At 37.1% G+C, this 27,373-nt stretch overlaps 1 protein-coding gene across 1 annotated transcript; it reads left to right on the top strand.

The window, feature by feature from the left end:
* Positions 1 to 244: 244 nt before the first annotated feature.
* On the top strand, positions 245 to 26,323 carry LOC140784198 (uncharacterized). Its single transcript, XM_073131456.1, has 17 exons — positions 245 to 764; positions 1,234 to 1,630; positions 1,724 to 1,795; positions 1,885 to 1,947; positions 2,854 to 3,066; positions 4,352 to 4,948; positions 8,503 to 9,252; positions 9,866 to 10,147; positions 11,659 to 11,814; positions 12,205 to 12,638; positions 12,797 to 13,223; positions 13,300 to 13,650; positions 20,655 to 21,492; positions 21,604 to 21,662; positions 24,288 to 24,743; positions 25,874 to 25,912; positions 26,114 to 26,323. Exons 1-17 carry the CDS (start codon positions 391 to 393, stop codon positions 26,294 to 26,296), a joined length of 5,691 nt encoding a protein of 1,896 aa, XP_072987557.1. The 5' UTR covers positions 245 to 390; the 3' UTR covers positions 26,297 to 26,323.
* Positions 26,324 to 27,373: the final 1,050 nt, after the last annotated feature.

The following is a 27,373-nucleotide window of genomic DNA, read 5'->3' as shown; positions in this document are numbered from 1 at the left end:
CAAGTAGCTTGATTATATTTCTTTCTAATGGATTATGTGCTTGAGGCTAATTATAGGATAATTAAAGGAGAGCATTCTTAAACCATACACCTATCTGTTTGTTAAACTTATATCAAATGTACTTGTTCTTAAAATAACGAAACTTGGGATATAAATATTGTAGCTTTATATTCGACGGTTATTCGCAAATAAGCAAAGAAAAAGTTTTGACTCGAACTGCGAACCCATCGCTAGTCGTTAATTAACCCGCGGTTCCCTTCCCCTCTTTCCCTCCAATCCCCTCCTCCGATTCCAAGTTCCAACCAAGATTAGTTAAACCCCAATGGCGTCAATTCTCCCCCCAAAACCCTAAAACATTATATCTTCCAATCTATCCATGCTTTCCTCTCTATGGATTCCATCGTCTCCGCTGCCCTAGAAGAGATCTGCACTCGTGCCAATGCCGGAATACCCGTATCCGAGCTTTGGCCGAGTCTCCGGAGCTCGCTTCTCGCCGCCGGCCTCCACCCCTGCGATGCCGTCAAGAAAGCGATCTGGTCTCGCCTCCTCTCTCTCCCGGGGCTCCGGTTCGAGTCCCAAGGCTCTCCCATCGAAGTCGGTGACCCAGCGATCCAGCCCTTGGATGAGGCGGAGAGGCTTGAGTTAAGGATTATTGCGGCGGATAAGATTAGGGATAATTTTTTGGGGATTTATGATTTGAAAGCGGCTAACGCGGAGATTTCCGCGATACAGAGGGCCGCTCTTGAGCGGCTTGCCGCCGCAAGGTTAGTCTTGATCTCTTTGTGATCTCAGTATTTAGCAATATAGTAAACAGTAGTAGGATCAATTAACTGCAGTAGAATAACTTAAGATGGCCTTGTGAGACGGATTTTTAACAAATGACTTGTCTTGATCGCATTCAATCTTGCTAAATAAAATGGATTTAAGCAGAAAGGTAATTATTTATGCTACTTGATTAGCAAGGTTGAGTTTTTAATAGAGACTATGCATTTCAGTTGTAACTTGTTGACAAATACGATATACAGGTGCATGCTTTGTCTTATTAAATTTTCTGCCTTTTTAAGTTACTGTACCTTTATCTGCTTGTTGTAAAGATAGCCAGTCTGCAGTGTATTTAAATATTTTTCTCCTAATGCGTCTTGGTCTAATTTATTAATTCCGATGGTAATACAAGTTTCCGGCTTCATTAATTTTGCTCTACTATGTTTCTAACTAGTGCCTCTTATTTTGCAGGACCAATGGAATAACGCAGAATGAATTAGCTAAAGAATTCGGCATAAAAGGAAACAATTTATTTTATATCGTGAAAAACCTTGAGTGTCAGAAGTTGATTGTTCGTCAGTCAACTTTAGTAAGGGAGAAGGAATTAGGAATGGAGGGGGAAGATTCTTTGAAGAACACTTCTATTGTGAATACAAACTTACTGCATCTATATCGTTATGCAAAAAAATTGAACATGAATTCTCAACGAAGAATTGAGATTACAAGGCCGGATGCACTGGGAACTAGTGGTGATGCTTTTGGTGAAGGTGGAGCCTCTGGCAATTGTGTCAAAAATGATGTATTAATAAAGGATTTTGTACCGGCGATGAGAGCTGTTTGTGATAAGCTTGAAGAAGCGAGCGGAAAGGTCAACTTTAAATATCATTGTCTATATTGATGTGTCTCGTCTATAACATACATACTGTAATGCTGATTGTCCACAATGTCTCTTTTCCTTTAGGTTCTTGTTGTGTCAGATATTAAGTTGGCTCTTGGCTACAGGAAGACTCCAGGACACAGAGCATGGAGAAATGTAAGTTTTTTGGGGTAGCATTGTATTGTTCACATGATGTCTGTTTCTATTTTGTCCTGACTTATCTGGGTAATTGAATCTGGAAGCAGATATTGAACAGGCTGAAGGATGCTCGCCTTGTGGAAGAATTTCAAGCTAAAGTTGATGAGAGGGTAGGTAATATGTTATGTTCTTTCAGTTTTTGAGGTTTCTTACCTGTTATTTACAATACAACAGATCTTCATGCACTGATTGCAAACTAAGTTATTTGCATATATATAAACTATTGCGTAAGCTGGTGGTTCGTATTTTTCTGTTACATTTGTTCAACTATCTGTTCTTAAAATGTTTTCCTCATGAGGGTAATTGCTAGATTTCATTTTTTGTTGACATTGAACTAAAGTAGTGGAGGTAGGACAACTTTATCTGTTGAGGGCTTCCTTGTCTTTTCTTTTGTTCCTATTTATTGGTAGCATTATTATCCACAGGGTGTACAAGAAAATCTACAACAGGCCCAACTTGACATAACTCCCCGTTTTTATATGTTTGTAGTTAACAGTTCAAACCATGAGGCGATCATTTAGTTGTAGCCATGCATACCATGCATGATGCAACAGAAGAGGGCAAAAGTCAATTTTCTGTTTTACTGGTAGAGTTACAAATGACCTGTTCTGCTTTCAAGGTAACATTATACAGTACGAGATTTATTGGTAATAAATAGCAAGATAGTTCATTGTGGTGAAAAATTGGACATGCGGGATTAAAAAAATTTAAAGATCCAAAAACATGGAAGTGATCTTATGCTAAACCTACCTCAATTCTTTAAAATTTGAAATAATTAAAATGCGAAGAATGTAAGGTCATATGATGAAAAGCCTCAATTATTTGCCACAACTTCCCAAGAAGCAGCTATACTTCCCAAGAAGCAGCTATCGCCTTTGCTTTGCATCTTATGTTTCTTTAACAGTGCATAATTTTATGGACATATCAGTGTTCTCTCTTCTCCTTTTTATTTTAAAATTTTGTAGCATCCTGAACTAGAACGACTGTTGCTTTAAGCTGCTTTATGACTTTTACAGGTTGTTAGCTGTTTACGCTTGTTGAAGAAATTTGATCCTAATGATTTTCAGCCAAAAGCAGTAATGCGTGGATATGATACTTTTGATTCTGAACACTTGATTAAACATGGAAAAAGAGGTCAGGTCACTGATCAGTATGTGGAGCTTCCTGTGGAGCATTGTATATATGACATGGTTGATGCTGCTGGACCTAAAGGAATAACTATTCCTGAGGTACTTTCTGTTATTCCTCGGTTGACATATTCACTTTTAGTGTGGTTTGTACCATTTAATTTTGTATCAGTTTTAGAATTTTATTTTAAAACTAGGTTCTTTCTCCTGCAAAAAAGGAACAAAAATGTAGAATAGGTGACTTCTAGAAAGCCAATATCATTTGGAAGTATAGGTGTCTTCATATGATTTAAAATTCGCGCTGCTCCATCAATGTGTTACTGCTGTATTTGCTTTTCTGACCCCAATTCCTGGTACATAACCACACTATTTTCTGGATATTAATCCTTGTACTCATTTTATGTTATATTTGACCTTAATTTAATAGTCATAAGCAATGTTCCAAATACCGGAATCGGGATCGGAATCGGTCGTCTGAAAAAACGATACGTATCGACCTGTATTTTAAAATAATTTTTAAAATACAGAAAAATTCTTAATTTTTTAGAAAAATAATAATAAGATATAAATATAAATTATTCATATATAAAGTCTAAAAAACTAAAAAATAAATATTATTTTCTCAATTTCTATTTCTCCCCTTTTCTACTACTCACATTCTCTCTTTCCCACACAAATTAAAAACAATTCTTACTCTTCCAATAATTTTCTCTCTTATCAAACTCTTTCTCTCTCACTAACTCTCTCTTATCAAACTCTCTGTCTAACTCTCTCTTATCAAACTCTCTCCTACTAACTCTCTCTCTCTCTCTCTCTCCAACTAACTCTCTCCCTTAAAATAACTCTCCCTCTCCCTTATCGACTACCACCTCTTTCCCTCTTTAACATAATTTTTTAATTTTTGTTTTTTCTCCACGTCTCTCTCCTCTTCCCCTTCTCTCTTCTTCCCTCTCCCTCTTACTGTTGCAATCCACAAACTCTCTCTTTCTCCCTCCCCTTCTCTCTTCTTCCCTCTCTCTCTTTCCCTCTCTCTTTTTCCCTCTCTTTCTCTCTCTCTGTTTCTCTCTCTTTCCCCCTCTTTCCCTCTCTTGCTCCCTTTCTTGCTCCCTCTCTTTCTCTCTCTCTTTTCCCTTTCTTTCTCTCTTACCCATGCTAAGTACGTAAAAAACTTTTTTATTTTTTATTTTTAATGCAGTGCATATATCTTCCTAGTGAAAGTCTCTTTTAAGTGCAAAGCCATTTCATATTTTGGTTAGGAAGGGTTGTGGTCATTGATAGATTGAAAAGGACTTTTTATCATAAAATTTGTATTGGGCCTATTGGCATGCCTCCTTGCAAGCTTGCATGTTTTTGAATCCCTCACTCTATGCTTTTGTTATGCAAGCAGATATGCAAAAGACTTGGGCTTAATGCTAAGAAGCTATATAACCGAATAAGTGCCATGCGTGAAAAGTTTAAAATGCCATGGCAAGCTGAAATGGAGGATAGGACTCCATTATATCGAGTATGGACTTTCAGAAACTATTTGAACTATAAAGCTGGTAATGTTCCAGGAAAGTCTGAAGCTCTTCCTGGTAAAGATGACAACTCTGCTGAATCAAGGACTTTAATTCCATTTAGCGGCTCATATCCAAATGTTCAATTGAAAGACTCATGCTCGAACAATGAGCTTTTACACTTGGAGAAAACGGATAGTGGTGCACTTGAATTACAATTATTAGACAACTGTTTTGGATGCTTTGGGGATTCTCAAGTAATGAAACATTGTACGGAACACCAGAACCTGGCTCAGGAGTTGGGTTCTGGTGATGATCCAAAACTTGCTGGTGGTGGAGTAATGCAAAACTCCAATGCTATTCAATCAAGCAAACATCTCTCTGTTTCATCTATTGCAGCTAAACTCAAATCAGTTCAGAAGCATTCAAGCCTTCTATCAACTTCAATTGGTAACTTGAGGGAGCAAAGAATACTGAAAAAACTGAAGGTCATTTACCAAAATTCTTTTCTATCATACGCTCTGATGAGTAGGACTTAATTTTATGGAAACACTGTTTTGTTGTAATTTTCATTTTTGTATATTTATTTGCTATGTTCAGATTACACGTTTGACTTCTTGGAATTCCCTTTGTCAATCTTTTTCTTGCATGATAAGGAACTAATTCTAGGAATATTGAATTTTTCTAACTCTTGATAATTTCAGTGAACATAGCCACAGTGACAGTGATCTATCGGACGAGAATTGATGACAAGGGAAGTTTCATAAATGAATTCTTTGTTACTTGCTTGTGACATCAAATGATGATGGATCGTTAAATTTTCCCTTTCATGCTAGATTGCTAGTACTACTCTTTTCTTGGTGAATAAATTAATGTAGGGCATAAGCATGATAAGAAACTTTGAACATGTAGTTACATATTTGATAACCAAATGTGTGGCTAAGTGAGATTAGCATAAAGATCTATTCCATTCTTTTCTTTTCCTATACTACGTCTAATATTACAGAAAGCATTTGATAGGCATATGGAGTCTAGTAAGATTTATCTTAGCATAGGGAGTAGCAGTGCTTAGGCATAAAGCGGCTTTAGGTTAATCAAATTCACTTTCTTTAGCTAATTTGGTGAAAGCATAATCATGAAAATTAGGATTTTTGAGTGAAGATAACTAAATCATTCAACAATAATTACACAAGCCAATACAAGATTTGGGAGAATAGAAACTAACTTAAATAGAAGATATTCATAGTTTGAAAAAGGACATCATGTACAAAAATAACATCATCCAAAGAACATTAAAGGATAATGAATGTAAAGAAAGATGGACAGCACCCCAACCTGCTAAATGGAAAATACCAGAGTAGTAGCTGATTTTGGCTTAGGGTGTTTGAGTAGCATTCATGGCAGCCAAAGCACTATCAGGAGGGTCTATTTCTGCCGCTGCAGCTGCCAGTTCCACAACAGTAGAACAATTAGTATGTTAGAAGGCCAACATAGTAGGGGAAGCCTAGACCTGCCACTGTACAAGGTGTTGCATGAGTATGTTTAGGTACTTTGTAGCTGGTATAATCATTCTATTTTTGAGAGAAAAATAGTAGATATGTTAATAGATTTTGTACATTTAAGCTACATGTTCCCATGTTTTAGGAAGGGCTATAGTGTTTTGCTATTGTAGGAATACCTATGCTTAGTTCATGTAGAAAGACAAAATATGAGGGGGATTTCGACTATAGCTCAAGTTGGATGATGGGTTTTATTTGATGATGAATATTATGTTTTAAAAGTTCTCTAGAGTCTAGAGTCTAGTTCTGGTTTATTCTTTTCTCTTTTTTATTTCTTTAATATATATGTCAATGTTGTGCTACTTTGTGCTAGTCGTCGATCCATGAACATGTACCATACCAGTGATTTATCCATAAGGATACAAAGTGTATTTTGAATACCTTCTTTTCTAAGGAAGAAACTAAAGGAGGAGCGAGAGCAATCGGATATGGCAAAGGACCAGCAGAATGAGTCAATTTGTTGTCCACCAACGAGCTGTGATGCCTATGGCTCGGGCTAGGCCGATGCATGTTATGTTCTTAAATAACTGGTCAGGTTAGAGTTGAACTAATAGGATCTATCTCGGTTAGTGGGACTTATGGTAAAACTCGATCGAGCAATGCTCTTCTGCAAGGGCAGTATGCCAATATGCCAGCTACTTTGCCAAGCGTGATGACAAGAATGATGTTTTGGCGAAGTGCAGTTGGCAAGGGGCAAAATTTCCTCCTTTGCCCTTACAGAGCATATAGTACTCCATCTACTCTCGTGCACCTCTTCTCCTTTGTGTCACAGGAAAAAAAAAATAAAGAGTGATATATGAATGTGTCTTCCACATTATAACTATAGGCGGGACTAGTTTTAGACTTACAAGGAAAACTAGTGAGAGAAAAGAAAGGTACCCCTATTGCTGCTGTTGATTTCTCATGCCTCTTCTAGCCGTGGTTGCTTGATGACAAAGGACTAGGAATTTTATCTTGAGGTGATTTGAGAGAGGAAAAGTTGGTCATATTTAACGGTGTCATTTTTGACTCGATTTGATAAATCGCATGAACTTGAAGACTTTAAATGGGTTTGAGTTTAATATAATCAGTTTCAGGTTAACAAGTCAACTCACCTAACCGATTATGAAGTGGGTTATGTTCATTTTTATAACCTCTATCTATTTAACCCATTTAAGTTCAACCTGTTTATGGCATGTCGATTTGTTTATTACCCGAATAACTAGTTTATAAATACACTTTTATAACTTGAATAACTCGTTTAAACCTAAATAAGTTGTATAACCCATTTAAACCTAATACATCTAATCCATTTAATGAATGGGCCATGTTCGTGTTTGCTTGAACTCGACTCAATCTGACTCAACAATAACCTAACATGACCCAATTTTATTACCACCCTTGTCATATCGTGCTGCTAATGGACTAAGGTAGATGATATAATGTTGCAGAATCCGAATTGTCTCACTAGCTTATGGATCATCAAAATTGAAGACTTGGAGCTATGGATCATTCCTCTTATAGAATGCCAATGACCTCCAACTGAGACTCCCCCTTTGCCCCTTGCCTTAGCGTCTGCCTCTTTCTTTCTTTCTTTCTTTCTTTCTATTTCTTTGAGTCCTCGTTGGGATGCCCTATTATGGTGCTGTATATGGTCCGTAGCATAGCCAATGTTGCCTGGCACATATCTGTGTCAATAAGATACCGTCACCAGTTCATGTCACAGAATTGGAATAATGCAACAGGAGCGTTTATTGTTAATTGTGGAATTTCTTTAAGTGTTTGGTGATATGAACATTCACACATATTTAAGTTTAGCAAGGCGCAAGAAGAGTGCAACTTGGTTATATTTCTCTTAGTATAGCTTTTGTGTTTGGTTATGTAGATGTTGGCAAGGAAGTTGAACACAGGAGGTAGTTACTTTGCTTTCTTTCTAGAATTTAAATATACATTGAAAGGAAAACATGAACTAATGTGCTTTTTTCATCCTCTGTTTACTAGGAATGGTTGTTTTGCTATCTTGGTTAATAAGTAACTGTGATAGCCATCTTGCTAGTTCCTTTTATGTATTAATTCATTCTGGTTGTTTTCTGCTAATCCAGAATTTTCACAACTGTGCGGTTTGGATTATCCAACTTGTGCACAAGTGTTAGCCCATTTGTTATTTGTTGTGTTCATGGCTAGACATAAGTTTTTAAAGAATCATGTCTTAGAGATAGTACTTCAGACTGCAGGCTTTGATGTTCTTCCTTTAAGTCTCCCTTGATTTTAATTTGCAAATATAATCTTCATTTATTTATAGAATGATTTGGGTGTATATGAACTATCAAATCGTAATAAGTAGAAGCACCATTATAAGTTGAGAGACACCTGCTATCTTTAATTTTATTGGCTTGTGTTATGTAAGTGTCCTTGATCTCATCATAAAGTTCAGTTACATTATTATGAATCTATTCTAAACAAATTAATGTTTCCACTTACAAATTTTTTTTTTTTTTCTGCAGAAAGGGAAATTTATATTAGCAGTCGAGCTCCATAAGTGGCTCGAGGGGCTTGAGAAGGATAAGCATACAACGATGGCTAAGAAAACTTTAACTCGTATACTAAATAGGTTGCAACAAGAAGGGATGTGTAAGTGCATTCAAGTTAGTATGCCTGGTGTGACAAACTATAATCGAAATCGTACAACTGAGGTGATATTGCATCCTTCTGTTGAAACTTTATCATCAGAACTTCTGGATCAGATTCATCAAAGGCATAGACAATTTGATATCCAAAATCGGGCTAAATTATCAATAAGAACAAAGAATAACGAACCTGTGACCGTACTAAATGGCATCAGACGGTCTTTAAATGTTGTGGATGATAAACCTCTAATATTAGAGGCGATGCGTGTTAATGGATTTGTATCTGCAAAGATGGTTCGTGCAAAGCTCTTGCATATCTTTTTGTGGGATTATATGAGTAATTTACCTGATTGGTGTAATGCATTTAATTCTGATAAACATGGCTACGATCTAAAGAATCCTAACAGTGCGTGCCAGTTATTTTCATTGGAGGAGGCCATAAAGGATATGCCGCTTGAACTTTTTCTACAAGTTGTAGGGTCTGCAAAGAAGATTAATAACATGGTAGCAAATTGCAAACTTGGACTGAGGCTCTCAGATCTTCCTGTCCAGGATTACAAATTCCTGATGGATACTCATGCAACTAGCCGACTTTCTTGCATAATCAATATTTTACTTCGGTTGAAGGTATTTATCTTGTGCTAAGTGTTTCAACAAGGTGTATGCACTAAAATTTGTCTTTATTTGTAATTATATGCACTTGACCTTTTCTTCTTTGAGTACGAGTAGTGATCAAGTGCGTCAGTAATACTGTGCTTGCATAAGCTAATTCCATGTTTAAAAGCCTCAGAGGAATTGCAACCAGTTGTGATAAGTGTAAATTTGACAGGTCATGACAGTACACTTAGAAAGTATGTTAAGTGCTGAAATTATTACACTGTTATAATAAGTTGATTTTATTTGTGCAGTTCTAGACTTGTAAGCTCAGAAGGACATTTTAAATCTTTCCATCATGGACTTTTCTAATCTTTTTTATGAGCATGATGTTTTGGTAAACAACTAAATATTATTGTTGGTCTTGTGGTTATTGGTGTTTATTACTTGTCTTGCTAAAGTTTGCTTTTGGAATCTCCTTTCTCTAGAAGTGACATTTACAATGTGTTAGCCAACTTGGTTCTGGATGATGCTTAGATGACATGAAATCTGGAGCCTTCATTGATCAACTGTTTTGTAATAGGTCATCTTAGTCTGTATCCTGTAGCATCATATGGCTTATAGGCCTTTTTGTTCTATTCTCTAGTTGATTCAGCTAGTGAGGCAGCAACATTCTGAAGATGTGAGTATGCTACCACATGCTGTTCTGACCCATGCTATGGAGCTCAAACCTTATATTGAAGAACCTTTGTCAAGAACTCTGCCATCATCACATGTCAAGGCTGGTCTTTATCCAAGAATTCGACACGATTTTGTCCTTTCAAAACAGGATGCGGTCGATGATTATTGGGAAACCTTAGAATACTGTTATGCTGCATCTTGTCCAACTGATGCATCACATGCTTTTCCTGGTTCTTCTGTCCGTGAGGTCTGTGATTTCATCTTGTATGATTATTCATTTTCCATAAGAACATTTTTCTACTTTTTATCATTTCCATTGATGAAGTCCCAGGTTCCATTTTTGCTATTTATCGTTTTCCATAATTTACTACATTTATGTAGTTGTTTGGTTACTTTGGTATAAGTTCCACAATATAATATTTGTGATGAAGGTAACTTGTACTGCAACAGTCAGAATATATTTCTTCTAGTATTGAATGTCACTATGCTGAATCACTTGTTGAACTAAAGTCAAACTATGGATGTTTTATAACTTCTGGCTTTGACATTACTGTTGCAGTCTAGACTGCATCATATTTCTATGCATTTTCTGATTGTAGCTGCTTTTGTTTGTATATGGATAATACTGTTCATTTCATGAACATCATTTCACCTGTTGTAGATGCTGACACAATTTTTAAGATTATGTTAGTGCTGAGTTCACTGATTATGCAATAGCCAAAGTTGCATTCCATTAGTCATAGCTCTTCAGAGATAAACCAATATTTATGTGGATATATGCTAAGTGGTTATTAGGTGAATGCTACAAATATGTTAAATTCATAGCGTGGTTTTCATTTCCACAAACTTTGTGATTGAGATGTTTGTTTGTACTGGTCGATCACCAAGTGATAACATTCATCCTATATATCAGTTCTTATAATCTCGGCCAAGATAAACCAATATTTCTTGATTTTTTTTTAAATTTTCATGTTATTGTAAGATGGAAAATCCTATAATGTCATCATTTATGGGTATATGGCTATATGCACTTCTAAAAACACAAATATAATAGCGAGCTGAAAGAGCTGTGCATGGTCCCATTCTGTTTCAGAAAGTGAGGAAAAATTTTATGGGAAAAAAGATCTATAACTACTATAAACTTCCATTGTAGTGGATTGCTTCTAATAAAAGTATTTGTCTGATTGTTTTCATGCTAGCTATCAGATATTTGAACTTGGAAATGCCGTTTTGTCAGGAATGTACTCAAATTAGTACTTTCTATTTGCCAGAGCTGCTTTTGCGAGACTAATATCCAAGTTAGCCTAACTAATTGTCTTCGGGTCTAAAGAATTCCAATACTGTGAAAGTGACTAGCATTTTGATGTGGTTATTTATTTGTAGACTAGAGCATGAAGGAACACAAGTGAAACTAAGTTGTCAACTTTCGGAATTCTACAACTTGAGTAGGACTCAAAAATATTAAATACTTAATAGTTGGATATCTTGTATTCTGTGTTAGATGTATGCCTTCATGTATTCACCTATTTATTCAATGAGGTGTGATAATGCCATTATGCTAGGCTTCTATTTTAACATGCTATTATGTGCTCTGTCCATAGTACTAGAAGCATTTTCTTTGATAGCAAACAGTTTTATAACTGGTATTTCCTATTGAGATTGTATTAGATTGTTTTAGCACCTCTTGGCTTTCAGGTAGTTGTGGATTACTGTTTAATTATACTATTTGAAAGATAAACCATGCTTCATTGACTGTAGGTCTTCCTTCCTCGTGCATGGACTTCAATTCGAGTTATGACTACTGAACAGCGCTTGGAATTGCTCAAGCGTGTGACAAATGTTGACCGAGAGAAAAGAATTTCTTTCAAGGATTGTGTTAGGATTGCTAGGGAATTAAATCTCTCAGTAGAACAGGTCCGTTTTATTTTCTCTTGTACAAAGTTGTACGATGAGCTATCTTGCACTTTACATGTCAAACTGTTATTCTGTAATTGCATTTCAAGTCTTGTGGGTCAAATTCTTTGACAGATTACTTAGTTCTTTTGATTCCGCAAACACAAATTCTCTCTGTTGCTTCTAATCTGATCTATTCTTCTTTCACTTCCCATATTCCTTTGAAGTATATATCCAGATATATGTTGTGGTTTAGTCTTTTTGAGTTTTGACATTGTAAAACTGCATACTGCATACTCCATGTATTTGCCATTGTCATTTATCATTTTTCACAGAATTCTTATATATTCATTAGATAATAATTGCCTTGCTACAATTGCTAGTGAAGAATAACAATATTTGCTTCTACAGGTTCTCCGTGCCTCCTATGATAGGCGACAATCCCGTCTTTGTGGGTATTCCAGCAATTTGAAATTGGACAAGAAGGGAAACCATCCAGATACAGATACTTCTGGATCTTTTGCTCGAAAAAGGAAGAGATCATCTAAAAATAGGGCACTGAGTCATACTCAAGAAAATACCGAGGAGAATGAATCAAATAAACAAAGTTCTTTTCAGTCTATTGTTGAGGAGAACATTGGAAGAGGTTCTTTTGCAATACCTCCTAATGAAAACCACGAGAGTAGCTTCCCAGAAGCTGGAACTCACAGTCATGTTAGTGGTGAAAATGATTCTGAAATGCATGAGGAAGATGATGAGAGCCGTTCTTTGATAAACCAGTATGCCCTTTTAAGGCGAAAGCCCATACGAAGCAAAAGGTTCTTATGGACTGACGAGTCAGACAGGTATATAGTGTGGATAATCCTGAATCTTTGCTGAATTTGCTGAGGATAGTAGGGTACCATTAACTTACGTTTATCTTGATCCTCATTACTTAGACTAGTAAGATGGTTCTCTGACAGTATTATATGGATTATTACATGTTGCACTTATTTCTTTTCAGGCAATTAGTGATGCAATATGCAAGGCATCGTGCAACTCTTGGAGCGAGATTTTATCGTGTGGACTGGAATTCTCTTTCTGATCTTCCCACTCTTCCAGATACCTGTAGAAGGAGGATGGCTTTCTTAAATAAAAATATGAATATAAGGAGAGCTGTCATGAGACTCTGTAACCTTCTTGGTAAACGGTATGCTAGGTACTTGGATACTGCATGGAGAGCAAAGGAAATAGAAGTTCTTTCTGAAAATTCACAAGATGCCCAAAGTTGGGATAATTTTGATGATCCAGACATAAGAAATGCTGTAGATGAGGTCCTTCAATACAAAAGGATCGCTAAATTGGAATATTCTAAGAAGGTTGGTTCCAAAAGCGAGGTTTTGTCTGATATACTTCCAAATGACGAGCGGAATTCTTATGTCCAACAATCTGTAAGTTATAACTTATTTTGTGAAATTGAATATGCTTTATCAATTTTAAGCTAAATCTTTGACCTATTATATTCAGGTTAGCCAGAATGAACAAGCCAGTACTTTGGCAGCTCCTGGAGAAAGAACTAAGGACCACATAGGAAAATGCAAAAATGCTGATGCCATGTCAACAACTAGTCGCAGTATGGATTTTTCTCATCGTTCTCATGGAAAGTTTATTAAGCTTTCAAGCAACAGAGGTTTGATTTTTAAAAGGAAGGTCTGTGAATCTTTGTCAGTTGCCAATGCTGTTGAGCTCCTTAAGTTGGTACTTCTTAGTACAGCTGCAGCACCAGAAGTACAAACTTCACTAGCTGCAACTCTGAAGCTGTACTCCGAGAGTGACATATTTGCAGCATTTAACCACCTCAAAGAAAATAACTTCATGGTAAGTCTTGTTATTATTACCTTCCACAAGGTGCTAGATGATGTTGCTCAATTTCATCAACAATATTACACCTTTTTCTAACTACATACATCATCCAAGTAAGGTTTCAAAACTCGATATTGGGATCGGGATCAACCGTTCGGGAAAATGATACATATCGGTAGTATCTGTCATATTGGCTGTGAAACAATAGTAGATCCAAACCTAGAATAGATTTGGAGAGAAGAGAAAGGAGAAGAGGAGAAGAGGAAAAGAGGAAACGATTTTGGTGAATATATTTCATTGAATGATAAAGGGGGCATTAGCCCTATTTATACAAAGTCACCATATATCTAAATAGATTAATAAAATAAAATAAAATAAAATAAAATAAAATAACTCTAATACCCCCCCTTAAACTTAAGATGGATCATAAACTGAGAGTTTGCTAACTAAATACTCAAAACGAGGAAGAGGAAGTGACTTCGTGAAGAAGTCGGCAATCTGCTCCTCAATGCTAAGGCGATGGAGAAAAATGATGCCAGCTCGGTACTCCTGACGAGTGTAGTGCATATCAACTTCAATGTGCTTCGTCCTCTCGTGAAAAACAGACAGCGAGCTTTTTAGCACTATCATTGTCGACATAAAGAGGAGTTGGGAGGGGCAATGGAACACCCATATAATTAAGGAGGCGACAGAGCCAAATAATCTCTTTAGTCACCGTACATATAGCACGATACTCTGACTCAGTACTAGAGAGAGACACAACATTCTGTTTCTTGCTGTGCCAGGAAATTAGGACGTCTCCCAGAAAAATGCAGAAGCCAGTAGTAGACTTTCGATCAGACTTGTCGCCAGCATAGTCTACATCGGAATAAGCCCGCAGAACTAAAATGGAAGTCGATGGCATGAAAAGAGAGCGGGTAATGGTGCTACGAAGATATCGAAGAATACGAATAAGAGCAGCATAGTGGGCAGTTCGAGGAGCCTGTATGAACTGAGTGACAAGACCAACTGCATGAGAGATATCAGACCGGGTAATAGTCAGATAGACGAGTGCCCCGACCAGCTGACGATATCTAGTCGGATCTAGAAGAAGCTGATCGTCATCGGGCTGAAGCTTCACATGAAACTCGACTGGGGTAGCAGCGGGACGAGTGTCAGTGATAGTAGCACGACTGAGAATGTTTGTAATATACTTCTATTGGGACAACAAAAGACCATGAGATGACTGAGCAATTTCGATACCTAGAAAGTATCGAAAAGGACCAAGGTCCTTCATCTCAAACTGACTCTGAAGATGTTGTTGAAGAGAGCAGATGCTGGCCGAATCATCTCCGGTGATAATCATTTCATGACCTATAGAAGGAGGACCCGACCCTAAGCAGAAGACCGCAGAAACATAGATGGCTCAGAGGGACTCTCCTGAAATCCGTATGCTGTTAGAACGCTACGAAATCGATCAAACCAGGCACGAGGAGCTTGCTTGAGCTCATAGATAGCTCGTCATAGTCGACAGATGTGACCTGGGGGAAGAGGGAAACTAGGTGGAGGATCCATGTACACCTCCTCGTCAAGAAGACCATGAAGAAAAGCATTCTTCACATCCATCTGATGAAGAGGCTACTGGCGACTGGAAGCAACCGCAAGAATAGTACGGACATAGGTCATCCGGGCAACAGGAGCAAAGGTCCCCTCATAGTCTATCTTGTATTCCTGAGTAAAGCCCCAAGCAACCAGACGAGCTTTGTACCTAGCAATGGATCCATCAGGTTGATACTTGACCTTAAAAATCCATTTGCAGCTGACAAGCACGATGTCGAGTGGGCGGGGGACAACATCCCAAGTATGCATCTGCTGAAGGACCTGAAGCTCATCTGTCATAGCATGCTGCCACTCTGGAACCTGGACAGTATCACGATATGACATGAGCTGACGGGTGGAGTGGATGGCTGCAAGAAAGGTATGAAACTTGGGAGAGTATGTAGCAGAAGACATCAGAAAACCATACCAATCGGGAGGGCGATGCTCACACTCTGGACAACGACGAGCGGGTGCAGGAGCCGTCACAGTAGAGGATGGAATGGTCAGAGGGATAGTACCTGTAGAGGGAGGCTCAACTGTAGGAGAGGGACGTGACCTACGAGTGTAGAACTATGGGAAGTTCGTCATGGGAGGGGGGTACTCCTCTGAAAGAGCTAGAACCTCAGCGAGAGAGTGGTCTGGAGTGGTAGGTGAAAGTGATAGTAAATGAGTGTCAATGGGTAGAGGAGTATCAGGCAAGTGGGGGGTAGATGGTGGGGCTGAGGCAGGGACATCTGAGGGGATAGAAGATATAATAGATGTAGGAAGATCTAGAAATGATAAATCTAAGGGAGCCAAAGTATCGAAGGTGGAAAAAGGCATCTCTTCTAGAAAAGTGATATGGCGTGATATCCTTAAACGACAAGCATAAGTGTCATAACAACGATAGCCTTTATGCTCAGGACTATATCTTAGAAAAATGCATTTAGCTGCACGAGGAAACAACTTGTTGCGTTCACCCAGAGGAAACAAAATAAAACAGGTGCACCAAAAGACACGAAGATGACCATAAGATGGTGAAGTACCATAGAGACGTTCGTACGGGGTCACACCACCAAAAACTGAAGATGGAGTTCGATTGATTAGATAGAGAGCAGTAAGAAGGGCCTCAACCCAACAAGAACGAGGAACATAAGCCTCAAAGGGAAGAGCACGAGTGGTCTCAAAAAGATGACGATGCTTTCGTTCGGCAACACTATTTTATGCAGGGGTATAGGGACACGACTACTGAGGTAGAGTGCCAGCAGAAGCATGAATAGAACGAAACTCAGAGGAAAGGTACCCCCGAGCACCGTCAGATCGAAAGATCTTAATAGATCGACTGAACTGAGTACTAACCATAGAAGAAAAATCACGATAGATTTGACATACCTCAGAACGCTGACGCATAAGGTAAATCCAGGTGAAACGAGAGAAATCATCAATAAAATATACATAATAGAGAAAACCAAGACCAGAAAAAAGGGAAGTAGAACCCCAAATGTCGAGTGCACAAGATCGAAAGGTGAATCAAAGATACTTTTACTAAGAGGAAAAGAAAGAGCCCGATGTTTTGCCAACCTACAGCCAGTACAAGAAGACAAACAAGAAAAATGACTACTGCCTAAGGATCCAGACTTGGATAACGTCTTGAGACGTTGACTCGATACATGACCTATACGCCGATGCCACAGATCTGAAGGAGATAGGGGAGTGACAGGACAAACATTGGGACTAGGTGGAGGAAGATGAAGCTGGTCTAGATAGTAGAGCCCATGAATTTGACTACCGATCCCAATCCTCTGGTCTGTTGACGTGTCCTGCATAACACACGAAGTAGAAGAGAAGGACACAGTGTAAAACCGAGTCGAAAGCTGAGTAACATAAATAAGGCTCATTGTAAGACTAGGAACAAGCCAAACATCAAATAAAGTAAGACGACTAGTAGGATCTGTGGTCGGGGTGATGGTGATGTAACCAATGTGAGAGATGGGATAATGAGTCCTATCAGCAGTATGAACATGAGGAAGAGCGGTGAGGGTAGGGGTGAGACTAGTGAAAATGGACGAGTCACCAGTCATATGATGTGAGGTGCCAGAATTAGAAATCCAACATTTTGTCATACCAGAGAAAACAAAGACACAAATAGAGGCACCAGTGAAGCTAAAGCTCTCACGGCTAACCAAAACACAATGTGCCATTAGAAGAGACAACCTATCAAACACCTTGAGGGTGTTTTGATTTCTTTGTTTTTTTTTTTCTGACTTAGGCCTTCGTCAAACACCCAGTGAAAGTGCTGTTAACCTTGACATGCTACCAAATAGATATCAAATTTGGACAAGTCTGCAGAAAACTTGAGGGCTCGACATAGTGGACTTTCGTCGAACATTTGGTGAGCAATTGTTGAAAACAAAACTGCTAAAGAATAAGAGCTCGACACACAGACATTTCGTCGAACATTATGTGGGCACTTGCCGGAAACCAATTCTGCTACTGTGCTGCTGTTGCATTTGACACACTAAACTTTTGTCGAACATCTGATGAGCGAAAACTTTGAATAGTGCTGCTGAATGAAAGAGCTGAGGACAAGTGAACTTCCGTCGAACACTTGATAGGCACTAGCTGAAAAATGGGTTGCTGTGCAGAAAAAGAGGGTTGTGGACACTCTAACTTTCATCGAACATTTGGTGGGCGCTCGCTGAAAACAGTGTTGCTGGAAGAGATTGCGACTGTGGTGATAGTAAGGAGAGGAGCTCGCGCCAAGGGAGAAGCACAGTTGTGGCTGACTGTTGTTGCAGTAGCGGTGGCTGCTGCTGCAGCAACGGTGGCTACTGCAATGGTGGCTGCTGTGGACAAGATGTCGAAGTGAGAGGGAGAGGCTGCTGCGGAACTGTCGAACTCGAAGAGGGTGAAGGAAAGAAAAAAAAATCCAAAGAATGTTTTTTTAGTGAGATAGAGAGAGTGTTGAAGGAGAGATCCAATCTTAAGAAATGTCCCTAATGATCGGGAGGCTCTGATACCATGAAACAATAGAAGATCCAAACCTAGAATATGTTTGGAGAGAAGAGAAAGGAGAAGAGGAGAAGAGGAGAAGAGGAGAGGATTTTGAAGAATGTATTTCTCATTGAATGATAAAAGGGGCATTAGCCCTATTTATACAAAGTCACCATATATCTAAATAGATAAATAAAATAAAATCAAATAACTCTAATAGGCAGTATTGGCCGCCTATATCGGATCAGACTATTTTTTAATCATATAAAATCTAAATATTATTTAAAAATATAGAAATCGAAAAATTATAAGAAAATAACAATTATTTACATATGAAGTCTAAAAATTAAAAATTATATTAACTTATTGAAAACTTTGATGAATACTGAGTTGACTCTCTCTTTTCTTTTCCTTTCTCTCTCTTTTTCTTCCTTTCTCTATTACTGCCAAGACAAACTTATTTTTTTTCTTTGATTCTTTTTTTCATTTCTCTCACCCCCTTTCTCTCTCTCAATCTCGCTCTTCCTCCCTCCTCTCTATTACTGTCACAAGGTAATTTTTTTCTTCGATTTTTTTTCCATTTCTTCTCTCCCTTTTCTTTCCCTCTCAATCTCTTCCCCCCTCTCTCTGTTACTCTCTCTCTCACTCTCCACTTTATCTCTCTTGTCTCTCTATCACTCTTTGTTACTACAGCAGATTTTCTACTACAGTAATAGAGATTGAAGGAGAGAGAGAGAGAGAGAGAGAGAGAGAGAGAGAGAGAGATTGAAGAAAAAATAGAAAGAAGAAGAAAGGGAGACGCTAGAGGGAGAGATTAGAGAGAAATGAAAGAGATGGGGCACCGGTGAGAGAATAAATGAAAAAAAATTAGAGAGAAGAAAGATGGAATGAGAGGAGAGAGAGAGAGAGCCTGTATCGTGCGGGATCGACTGACATGGTCGATCCTGACTCGATACGGACTGAAACCAGTCATTAGATTGGTTTCGGCCATAGATCGGGCGGCTGAAACTTGGAACCATGCATACAAGTAAGATTACAACTAGTTGTATGCCTACATGTCATTTAGTGCAAGATGTACAGACCTAAAAATTATGCATAATTTCATATGATCAGTTTACACTAAACTTGAATCAAGTTGGTGACTTATTGATGCAATTGCTGGTAATCCTCTAATGTTCTTTTGTATCACAAATATGTTAACCATGTCAGTCAAAGCAACGATGGTCGTGTCAGTGGCCTGTGCTACCATCGGCATGCCCCTGCGTTCCACTGGCACACATTTATAATATTTTTAATAAAATTTTTAGTATATTTAGATATGTTTTTGGGTCTTCAACATATCAATCTTTAGTTTTTGATTTAAATTTATGTATTAAAACCTACATTATGTGTTGAATAATATTTATATTTACCTGTTGTTTTATCTTTAATAAAGTAGATCATTTTATATTATAATATAATTGAATATTCCATAATATAATTGAATGCATAATAACATTCAACACATAATATTAATTGATAATAGTTTAATAATTAAAACTAATATCTAGTTGAATATAGCATAACAAGGAGGATCAAAGATTTCATTTGTCGGCACAAGGATAACACAAGAATGTTGCACTAAATACAATCAGTAATCTTCAAGTTCATTCACGGATAGTATTACTTGTTGTAACATCTCACATAGTTTTCATACAAATATAATTTTTTATCGTATGATATGATATGAATATTGAACATGCACATGAACTAAAATTGATTTGATGATTATTGATGAAAATATAATTTCTTAAAAAAAAAGGGCTCCACATGTCGTGACCAGGGCACACTTCCGTGCCAAGTGCTGTGCCGTGCCACTACTGGCATGGCCATCTTTGAGTCAAAGTACTGTCACCATTATCCTTTTGTCTATTTTATTTGTTTGGGGATGAAGATAGATCTCTCCATTCGTCTACTTCCTTATTAAGTCTAGAAGATTATTGTGGTATGTCTGCAATCCACGACAGACCTCTGGCCCCATAAACTTGTGTTGCTCAGAATTCTGCGACAATTGAGGGTTGATGTCTAATAGCATGTGGTTATGACACTAATTCCTTCAAGGCCTTAACAACTCTCCTAATAACTGAATATGTTTTTATTATTTCATGTTTGGGCATAATGTTTGTCACCAATGAGTTATGCTTTTTAGTTGAGTCTGCTTGCCTGGCATGATGAGTCTCATTCTATGATATCATTCTATCAATAAAAATAAGTAATAAAAGTCAAACATGTTCTGAACATTTACTGATGTGTAGTATATTTACCCTTCTTTATGTGCCAAGGATCATTGGCATTTTTCACAACCTGGATCAGCAATGAATATAGTTGACAATTTTGTTAGGTTGAGTGCTTTTATTGCTGTGACACTTTCATTTTATTGTGATTATGATCTAAAATCTTCCTGCACATTCATTTTTCCCCTTGGACAGGTAGTTGGGCATGGAAGTCAACCATTTGTCCTTTCTCAAAAATTCTGGCATAATGCTTCTTCGTCTCCCTTTCCTATTGATTCAGGAAAAAGAGCAGCTGACTTTTCAAATAGGCTTAGAAAGCAAGAAAAAGATCTAATGGAGGATGGAGTTAACCTTACTTCAGAATTACAGTGTGGAGAAGTTGTGCACCTTTTTTCTCTTGTTTATTCAGGGGAGCTTGTTATTTCGCCATGCCTGCCAAAAGGAGGAGTTGGTGAGTCTGATGAGCCGAAGTCTTCAAAACCTTCCTTGGAACAGATAAGTGTGCATGATGATCAAAATATTCTCAAACGTAAAATCGATAAAGTGAAACTGAACAGTACCAAGAAGGTTAAGAAACACAAACCTCACACGAAAATTGACAGTGGTTATTGTTCCCGGCGAGAGAAAGGGTTTCCTGGGATTCAAGTAATTCTAAATCGTAAAACAATCCCGAGAGATGGCATCATTCAGTTGTTACCAGATAAGGAAAGCCTTACTTTATCTTCACCATGCAATATGACTGATCATGGGAAGTCCTATTTATCTGCTGGAACAATTGATGCTCCATTGATGTCGAGCAATTTGAATTCATCCCAACCCTTTGTATCAGATGTTCAATCAACAAAGTCTCTTGATGAATCGCCTTGGGATGCTATGACTAGATATATTGAAATTTTATCATTACCACATATGATGTGCAATGAACAATTTACCTTTTCACCTGACCTGTTTAGGTCAGTGCACTCTATTATTCATCAAGCTGGTGAACAAGGATTGAGCCTGAAAGAAATATCTGAAGCCATGAATCTAGAAGGTATGTTTTATTGATGTTTTATCAAGCATCTTTAATATGAAATGATTAGCATGGTGCTGGTATGAAATATATTGGAGATCTGATCCTCTCTTTTCATCTTCCCATGTGCAGACATTCAATTGGCAGAATCACTTATTGATACTCTTGAAACATTTCGACTGGCTATTAAGGTACAATTCATCCTAACCAGTTATGAAAATTTAAGAATTAACTCACACCTCTATTTCATTTTTTTGAGATTGATGTTCTTTTTTTTAAGCTAGAGATTTCTCCATCATTGAAGCTTTAAATGTTAAAACTATTACTGTGTGCTCCTTTTTGATGAAATAATGACAATGATTAGACGCAGGATGGTTGTCTTGAGTCGCATGATACATTTGAGTTTGTCATGTACCATACATATGGCAAAACAGTTGTCTACCAGGCATTGTATCCTTCGAGGTACCCAAAATATTCCGTGATGTTGCTATGAGGGGGTGCAGGCCAGCGATCGTCACGACACATGCCGTTGCACTTGGTGTGCCAATGCACCATGCTGATGGCAAGGAAGAAAAGAAATTATAATAAAAAGGGAGGAGAGAGATATATATAGAGGGAGAGAGTGAGAGGACCTACCACCATTGGATTGTCGTCAGCCCCTAGATATCTCAAGTATGACAAGTTGCAGCACCAAAATTAATGAAATTTTTTATTATGAGGCTCAATAAATATCTCAATATTACAATACATTGCTTTCATATACATATGTGGGTGTGTGCGCATATGCTGTCAATATATGAATGCATATGTGTACATGGCTCACTATGTGGTCAGATTGGATTGCATTAGTGCATATGTGGGCGGTTGACCCACCGCCGTCGCCTATGTGTACGCTTTTCAAAATGATGCTTGTGTCCATCTTTGTGTGGTTTGGAGTTCTATTTCTTTGATTTCTAATGCACACTCAGGATGAATTTAAATTTAAAACATAGCATGTAATTTCTAGTACAATTGTATAATCTCTATTCCGGTATAAGCTTGACATACTGAACTATGTTCTAGCACTGTTAGTTTGTTACAGTTGATTAACTCCAATCTTCCTAGTATTATCATGTGATATTTAACTTAATTTATTTATTTCTGCAGAATATAATTAGAAACAACAATGTAATTAATTTTCACAAATATAAATACAGTACGACAGTGCCAGTCTCATTACTAACTTATATTTCAGGGCCAAAGCCATATTTATCAATACAGTTCAAATGATCAAATCTGATTTGCCATCTAGTAAAAATTGTATTCCAAGGTAGTACAATAGTACCATCAGAGGACATTTGAAAACATGATGTAGTTTGATGCAAATACAGTTGGCAATCAATATTAATCTTAACATTAATTGGATAAATTAGGTAATCATTTAATTTAGCAAATTGATGGTGGGATCTTTGTACTATTTTTTGTAAAAGAAAACAAGATTTTAAAGGAAAGAGAATTGCTTAGTACTAACTACGACATAATTATTAAATCAAAGAGGGTAATTAGCAAAAGGTTCTATGTGAAGAGTGGTGCACAAAGTAGCAATCAGGCTTCGCTGAGAAGAATAAATGGAGATGAGAAAACTCAAAGGATACAGAGAGTAGATAATTTGTTGATTTCAAATTATGGATCCTAGTTTCGGCCAATCTGGAGACCAATTGGCTGAAGAGAATTGGGATTGGCCATAGTCGATCCCAATCTTGACTTGAAACCAGTCTGGTATCGGCCGATCCATTTTGATCATATCAGTGGAAACTCAGCTGAAACATTTTGTTTTTAAAATTCATGTTGGATCTAAAATGGATCTGACCTGGGGGACATCAGTAATTGATGTCCCCGGCTGCCTTCTTGTCAAGTCTTTAGATTTTACTCTCTATCTCTCACACTCTCCTTTCACCCCTCATATTTTACTGAGCTTATCTGGCGGCCAATCCGATGAGCTCCTCTGGATACTCCATACTTTTTTTTTCCTATTTCTCTTCTCTCTTTTTATCTCCCATTCTTTAACTCCTCATTCTTACTGCTATAGAACAACAATAGAGAGATTCTTTTTATTTCACTTTTGTAGTAGTAGTTTACAAGTATATAAATTTATCACTTAAAATTCATCATGGTTTTGTGTGGGTACTTTTTTGAGTTTTTAATCTTCATATGTCATGATTTTTAAGTAATATTTAAGACTTTACATAAGTAAAAAAAATAGTCTAAGCCGATATGTCTAGTTGATACGTCTAATAGGTGTTAGTTTTTAGGCAGCTGATCCTGATCCCTATCTTGACCTTGAGTTTCAGAATCTTGTTTCAAACATCTCCTTTAGAGTTGATAAACCAAGGCCCTTTATTCTCCTAGGTTTGAACTCCATTTATGGACATAAAGCACTGCAAGATAAAAAAACAGAGAAACGCTAACTGGAATAGAAGAGTGAGGAAGAAAATAAAAGGCGGATAACAAAGAGCAGGAGGAGGAGGAAAAAGGAGTTTAACCCATGAGATAATTATCAATTTCAGCAAGATAAGTTATTGAATCAGTTGGTGTTAAATAGATTTTTATTCCTTTTTTTTTTAATATTTTTGGTTTTTTGTTTATAATTAGTGTGTAGATTTTTCTTCCTCTAAATTTAGAGCTTCTTAAATTTACAAGTTCTGAATATGAGTGGTTCTGGGATGCGAGTTAAAGAATATTACTATCTTCCTATCTTACTGAGTTGATGTATAGGCACACCTTTTCTTTTTCAGTAACCTTTTCAGCATTATTTTCTCTGAATATGTCTTGTACAGGTCAATGGATATGACACAACACGCGTGGTTGATTTTTCATATAGATCAAAGTATCTTATAAGTATGCCCATAGATCACAATTATGGTAAAATATCATCTTATATGAAGTCTGGGATCACAAGCAGTCGAGAATCTCAACAGCTACTTCAAGAAAAGCATGATAGGATCTATGATTCACATGAGACTTGTCTGAACCTTAGTGAAAGGCATAAAGTAACTATCCTTGAAAGTAATCCAGAAAAAATAGGAGTCACACCTGATGGAAGCATGCAGATGTCATCTCTTGCTAACAGGGAAGAAGCTGGGGGAGGCAATTGCTCTGCTGCATCTGTGACACATGTTTCACAGGCTATATTGCCATGGATCAATGGTGATGGCAGCATGAACACCGTGGTGTACAAGGGTCTTACTCGTCGAATTCTTGGAACTGTCATGCAAAATCCTGGTATGATGGAGGTATGTATCTATAGCATATATCATGTGCGTAGCTTTTTTCTCCCTTATAAAATCAAAATGGAGTGATGCAAAATTATCAATGCCATGTTTGTAGGAAAAAACTTACGACATTCACATTTAGAATCTCTAAGTGAGATGTGGAAACCTCCTGAGACCTAATAAGAAAATCAAACGTCATGCCCCATAAATCACATCTATGTTCAATATTTATTTCAGATTGAACATTCCTGACCTAAATGGAAATTTTGAATTTGATCATATCTTTGGATTCTCAAAAGTATACAACAAGTATCCAATTAGTATCCTTGTTTTTCTACTTTTTAAAAAGAAATACATGATACATATTTGTCAAGTATATGATGAGTGTCTTATCTGATATATCGGATACAGATATTGCTAGACTGTGGAAGTATTCCCACACTGTACACATAATACAAGATTACGATCACATCCAAGTCAAATTGTTGATTAATATGTAATGATGACACTTTGGAGCATATATGTTAAGTTCATAATCAGATTGCTTGATCATCCTTTTCAACTGTTAGCTGGAGGCTAGTTGGAGCATTTCTAGTTTAGGGTAGGTCAGTGGCTAGGCAGGGTTGATTTGGCTGGACTTCTGGGTTCTAGACTACAACATATTGTCAGGCAATTGGGTGCTCATTAATCTTCAAATGTTCCGTGGCAGAAAGGCTGGTTAGGATTGACCTGTGACTAGCTGACCAAATTTGCAATAGAGCTAAATTTGGGCCTCCTGCATTATTATAGTAGATCCTGGATGGGGAGCTCAATGCTCAATAGATATATGGTTGAAAACCAAATGTAGGCCTAGGTTTCTTGATTGGGGCTGTCGGTTCCTCTTAGGTGAGCTGCCAAATTTGTTTTTCGCTTTGTGAACCACAACTATACAATACTCACTGCTAGCCATTCTTGATATTTCTGTTACTAACTGCCAGTGGCTGATGTTATCGACTTTCAAGAATTTAAGATGATAATATACTGGAGCATACATAACATATGTGTGTGTGTGGGGAAGTAGTAGTTGTTTAATGTCCTCATTTACCTTAGTTGAGAAAATACTTTATTGTGTAGTAGTGCTGATTGTAGCCTTCCCATCTGTTGCACTTCAGGAGGATATCATACGGCGGATGGATGTATTAAATCCTCAGGTATGCTATTTCAAATCCCATTATTCGATGCAGTTTTTGTTGTAGAATTTTTTTTTGTCTTTTTGGAAAGCAAGGGAATATAAGCAAAAAAAATGGATTTTCGTGCCAGCTTTGTTCTTTTAGAATTTCCCTCTTTGTTTCTTTTAATCTTTCTGAGCTGATGAATGATCTAGAGGTAACATTTGTTGATTTTGTTTGCAGAGCTGCAGAAGGCTCTTAGAAATGGCGGTTCTAGACAACCACCTTATTGTGAGGACGCTGCATCAAACTACTTCTGCTCCTCCAGCCATACTGCAAAGGCTTTTCTCTTCTGTTCCAAGTAAACCTACTTCATTTTGTAGAAAACATTTCTTTGCTAACCCAATGAGTACGTTCCTACTTTAATAATATTAGGTTGTATGTTACTGTAAAGTTGTGCATATCAGACTTCTTTTTGCCCAGTTAAATTGAGTTAGTATAAATTTAAGTGGATAAGTCACTTAAAGCTTCTTTCTCTTGAAAATATCATCAAAATATTAGCATGAATTACCTCTTTGGTATGTGGAATAAAAGCGGAGAAAATAAATGTCTTACTAATTGATTTTCTACCTTTCGATAACGAAACGTTGTCTCATTTTGTCTCCTACTCTTCCACCTTAATTGACAAGTTTATTTTTCTATTTATCCAGCACGAGCTCATAGGTTGAATAAAGGGGTTAATCATCTTTGATATATGGATTTGGATAATTGAATATGGATTACAACGAGCTCAAACTATTATATATAGTACCTCAATAAAAAATCTACCAAATGTTTGTTTTCCAAAAGAAAAGAAGCAAGAGGGAATGAAGGACACCATTACTATCAAATAAGCCCACTTAGACAAATTGTTTATATTGAGCCTAGAACGTGAATCATTGGCTTCACAATCAAGCCGCTCTAGTCCTATTTTTGTTTTGCTGGAAAATGAAGTTCAATAGAATGACTAGACTTCAATGAATTCTCTAATCTTTTAGTTCTCTTCAAATTGAAGGTTTCAAAGGTTTGAAGCAAATTTAGCAAATTAACTGGAAGCAAGCAAATGAGCTCTTTTATTCTTTTGCTTTCTATCTCTCTCTATGATATTATTATTTCAATTTTTATCTTTTTTATTTTTAATAAATGAATTCTTTTGATGCTAATATAAAATCGCATCGCAATCCAAATATCCGACTGATACAACACTCACCCCTTAGCATCCACCCCATTTCAAAATTTAGGTTTCCTCTGCATACACTTTTAAGACGTTAAAGTTGAAGGCTTGAAAATATTTCCAATGGATTAAGACTAAAAAAGAAAATGCTCAAGGTATTGTTATATATTATAGAGCTAAATGTCTTCAATATGATGCTGATATTTTTTTCTTCATATTTTTTAAGAATATACTATTCATTTAATGAGACATATAAAATTATATATAATCCCGTCATAGTTAGGCATAAA

This window comes from Typha latifolia, chromosome 3 (genome assembly GCF_019914945.1).
Source record: "Typha latifolia isolate L0001 chromosome 3, TyphaL0001v2, whole genome shotgun sequence".
Taxonomy (NCBI): domain Eukaryota; kingdom Viridiplantae; phylum Streptophyta; class Magnoliopsida; order Poales; family Typhaceae; genus Typha; species Typha latifolia.
This window is presented reverse-complemented; position numbering and strand designations above follow the sequence as displayed.

What these genes read in the sequence shown, in the direction of transcription:
- LOC140784198 (XM_073131456.1), top strand. Translation starts at nt 391, where the DNA reads ATGGATTCCATCGTCTCCGCTGCCCTAGAAGAGATCTGCACTCGTGCC. An exon ending in AAGCTAAAGTTGATGAGAGG is followed by an intron (nt 1,948 to 2,853) that starts GTAGGTAATATG and finishes TGACTTTTACAG; the next exon opens with GTTGTTAGCTGTTTACGCTT. An exon ending in TGAAGCCATGAATCTAGAAG is followed by an intron (nt 21,493 to 21,603) that starts GTATGTTTTATT and finishes TCCCATGTGCAG; the next exon opens with ACATTCAATTGGCAGAATCA.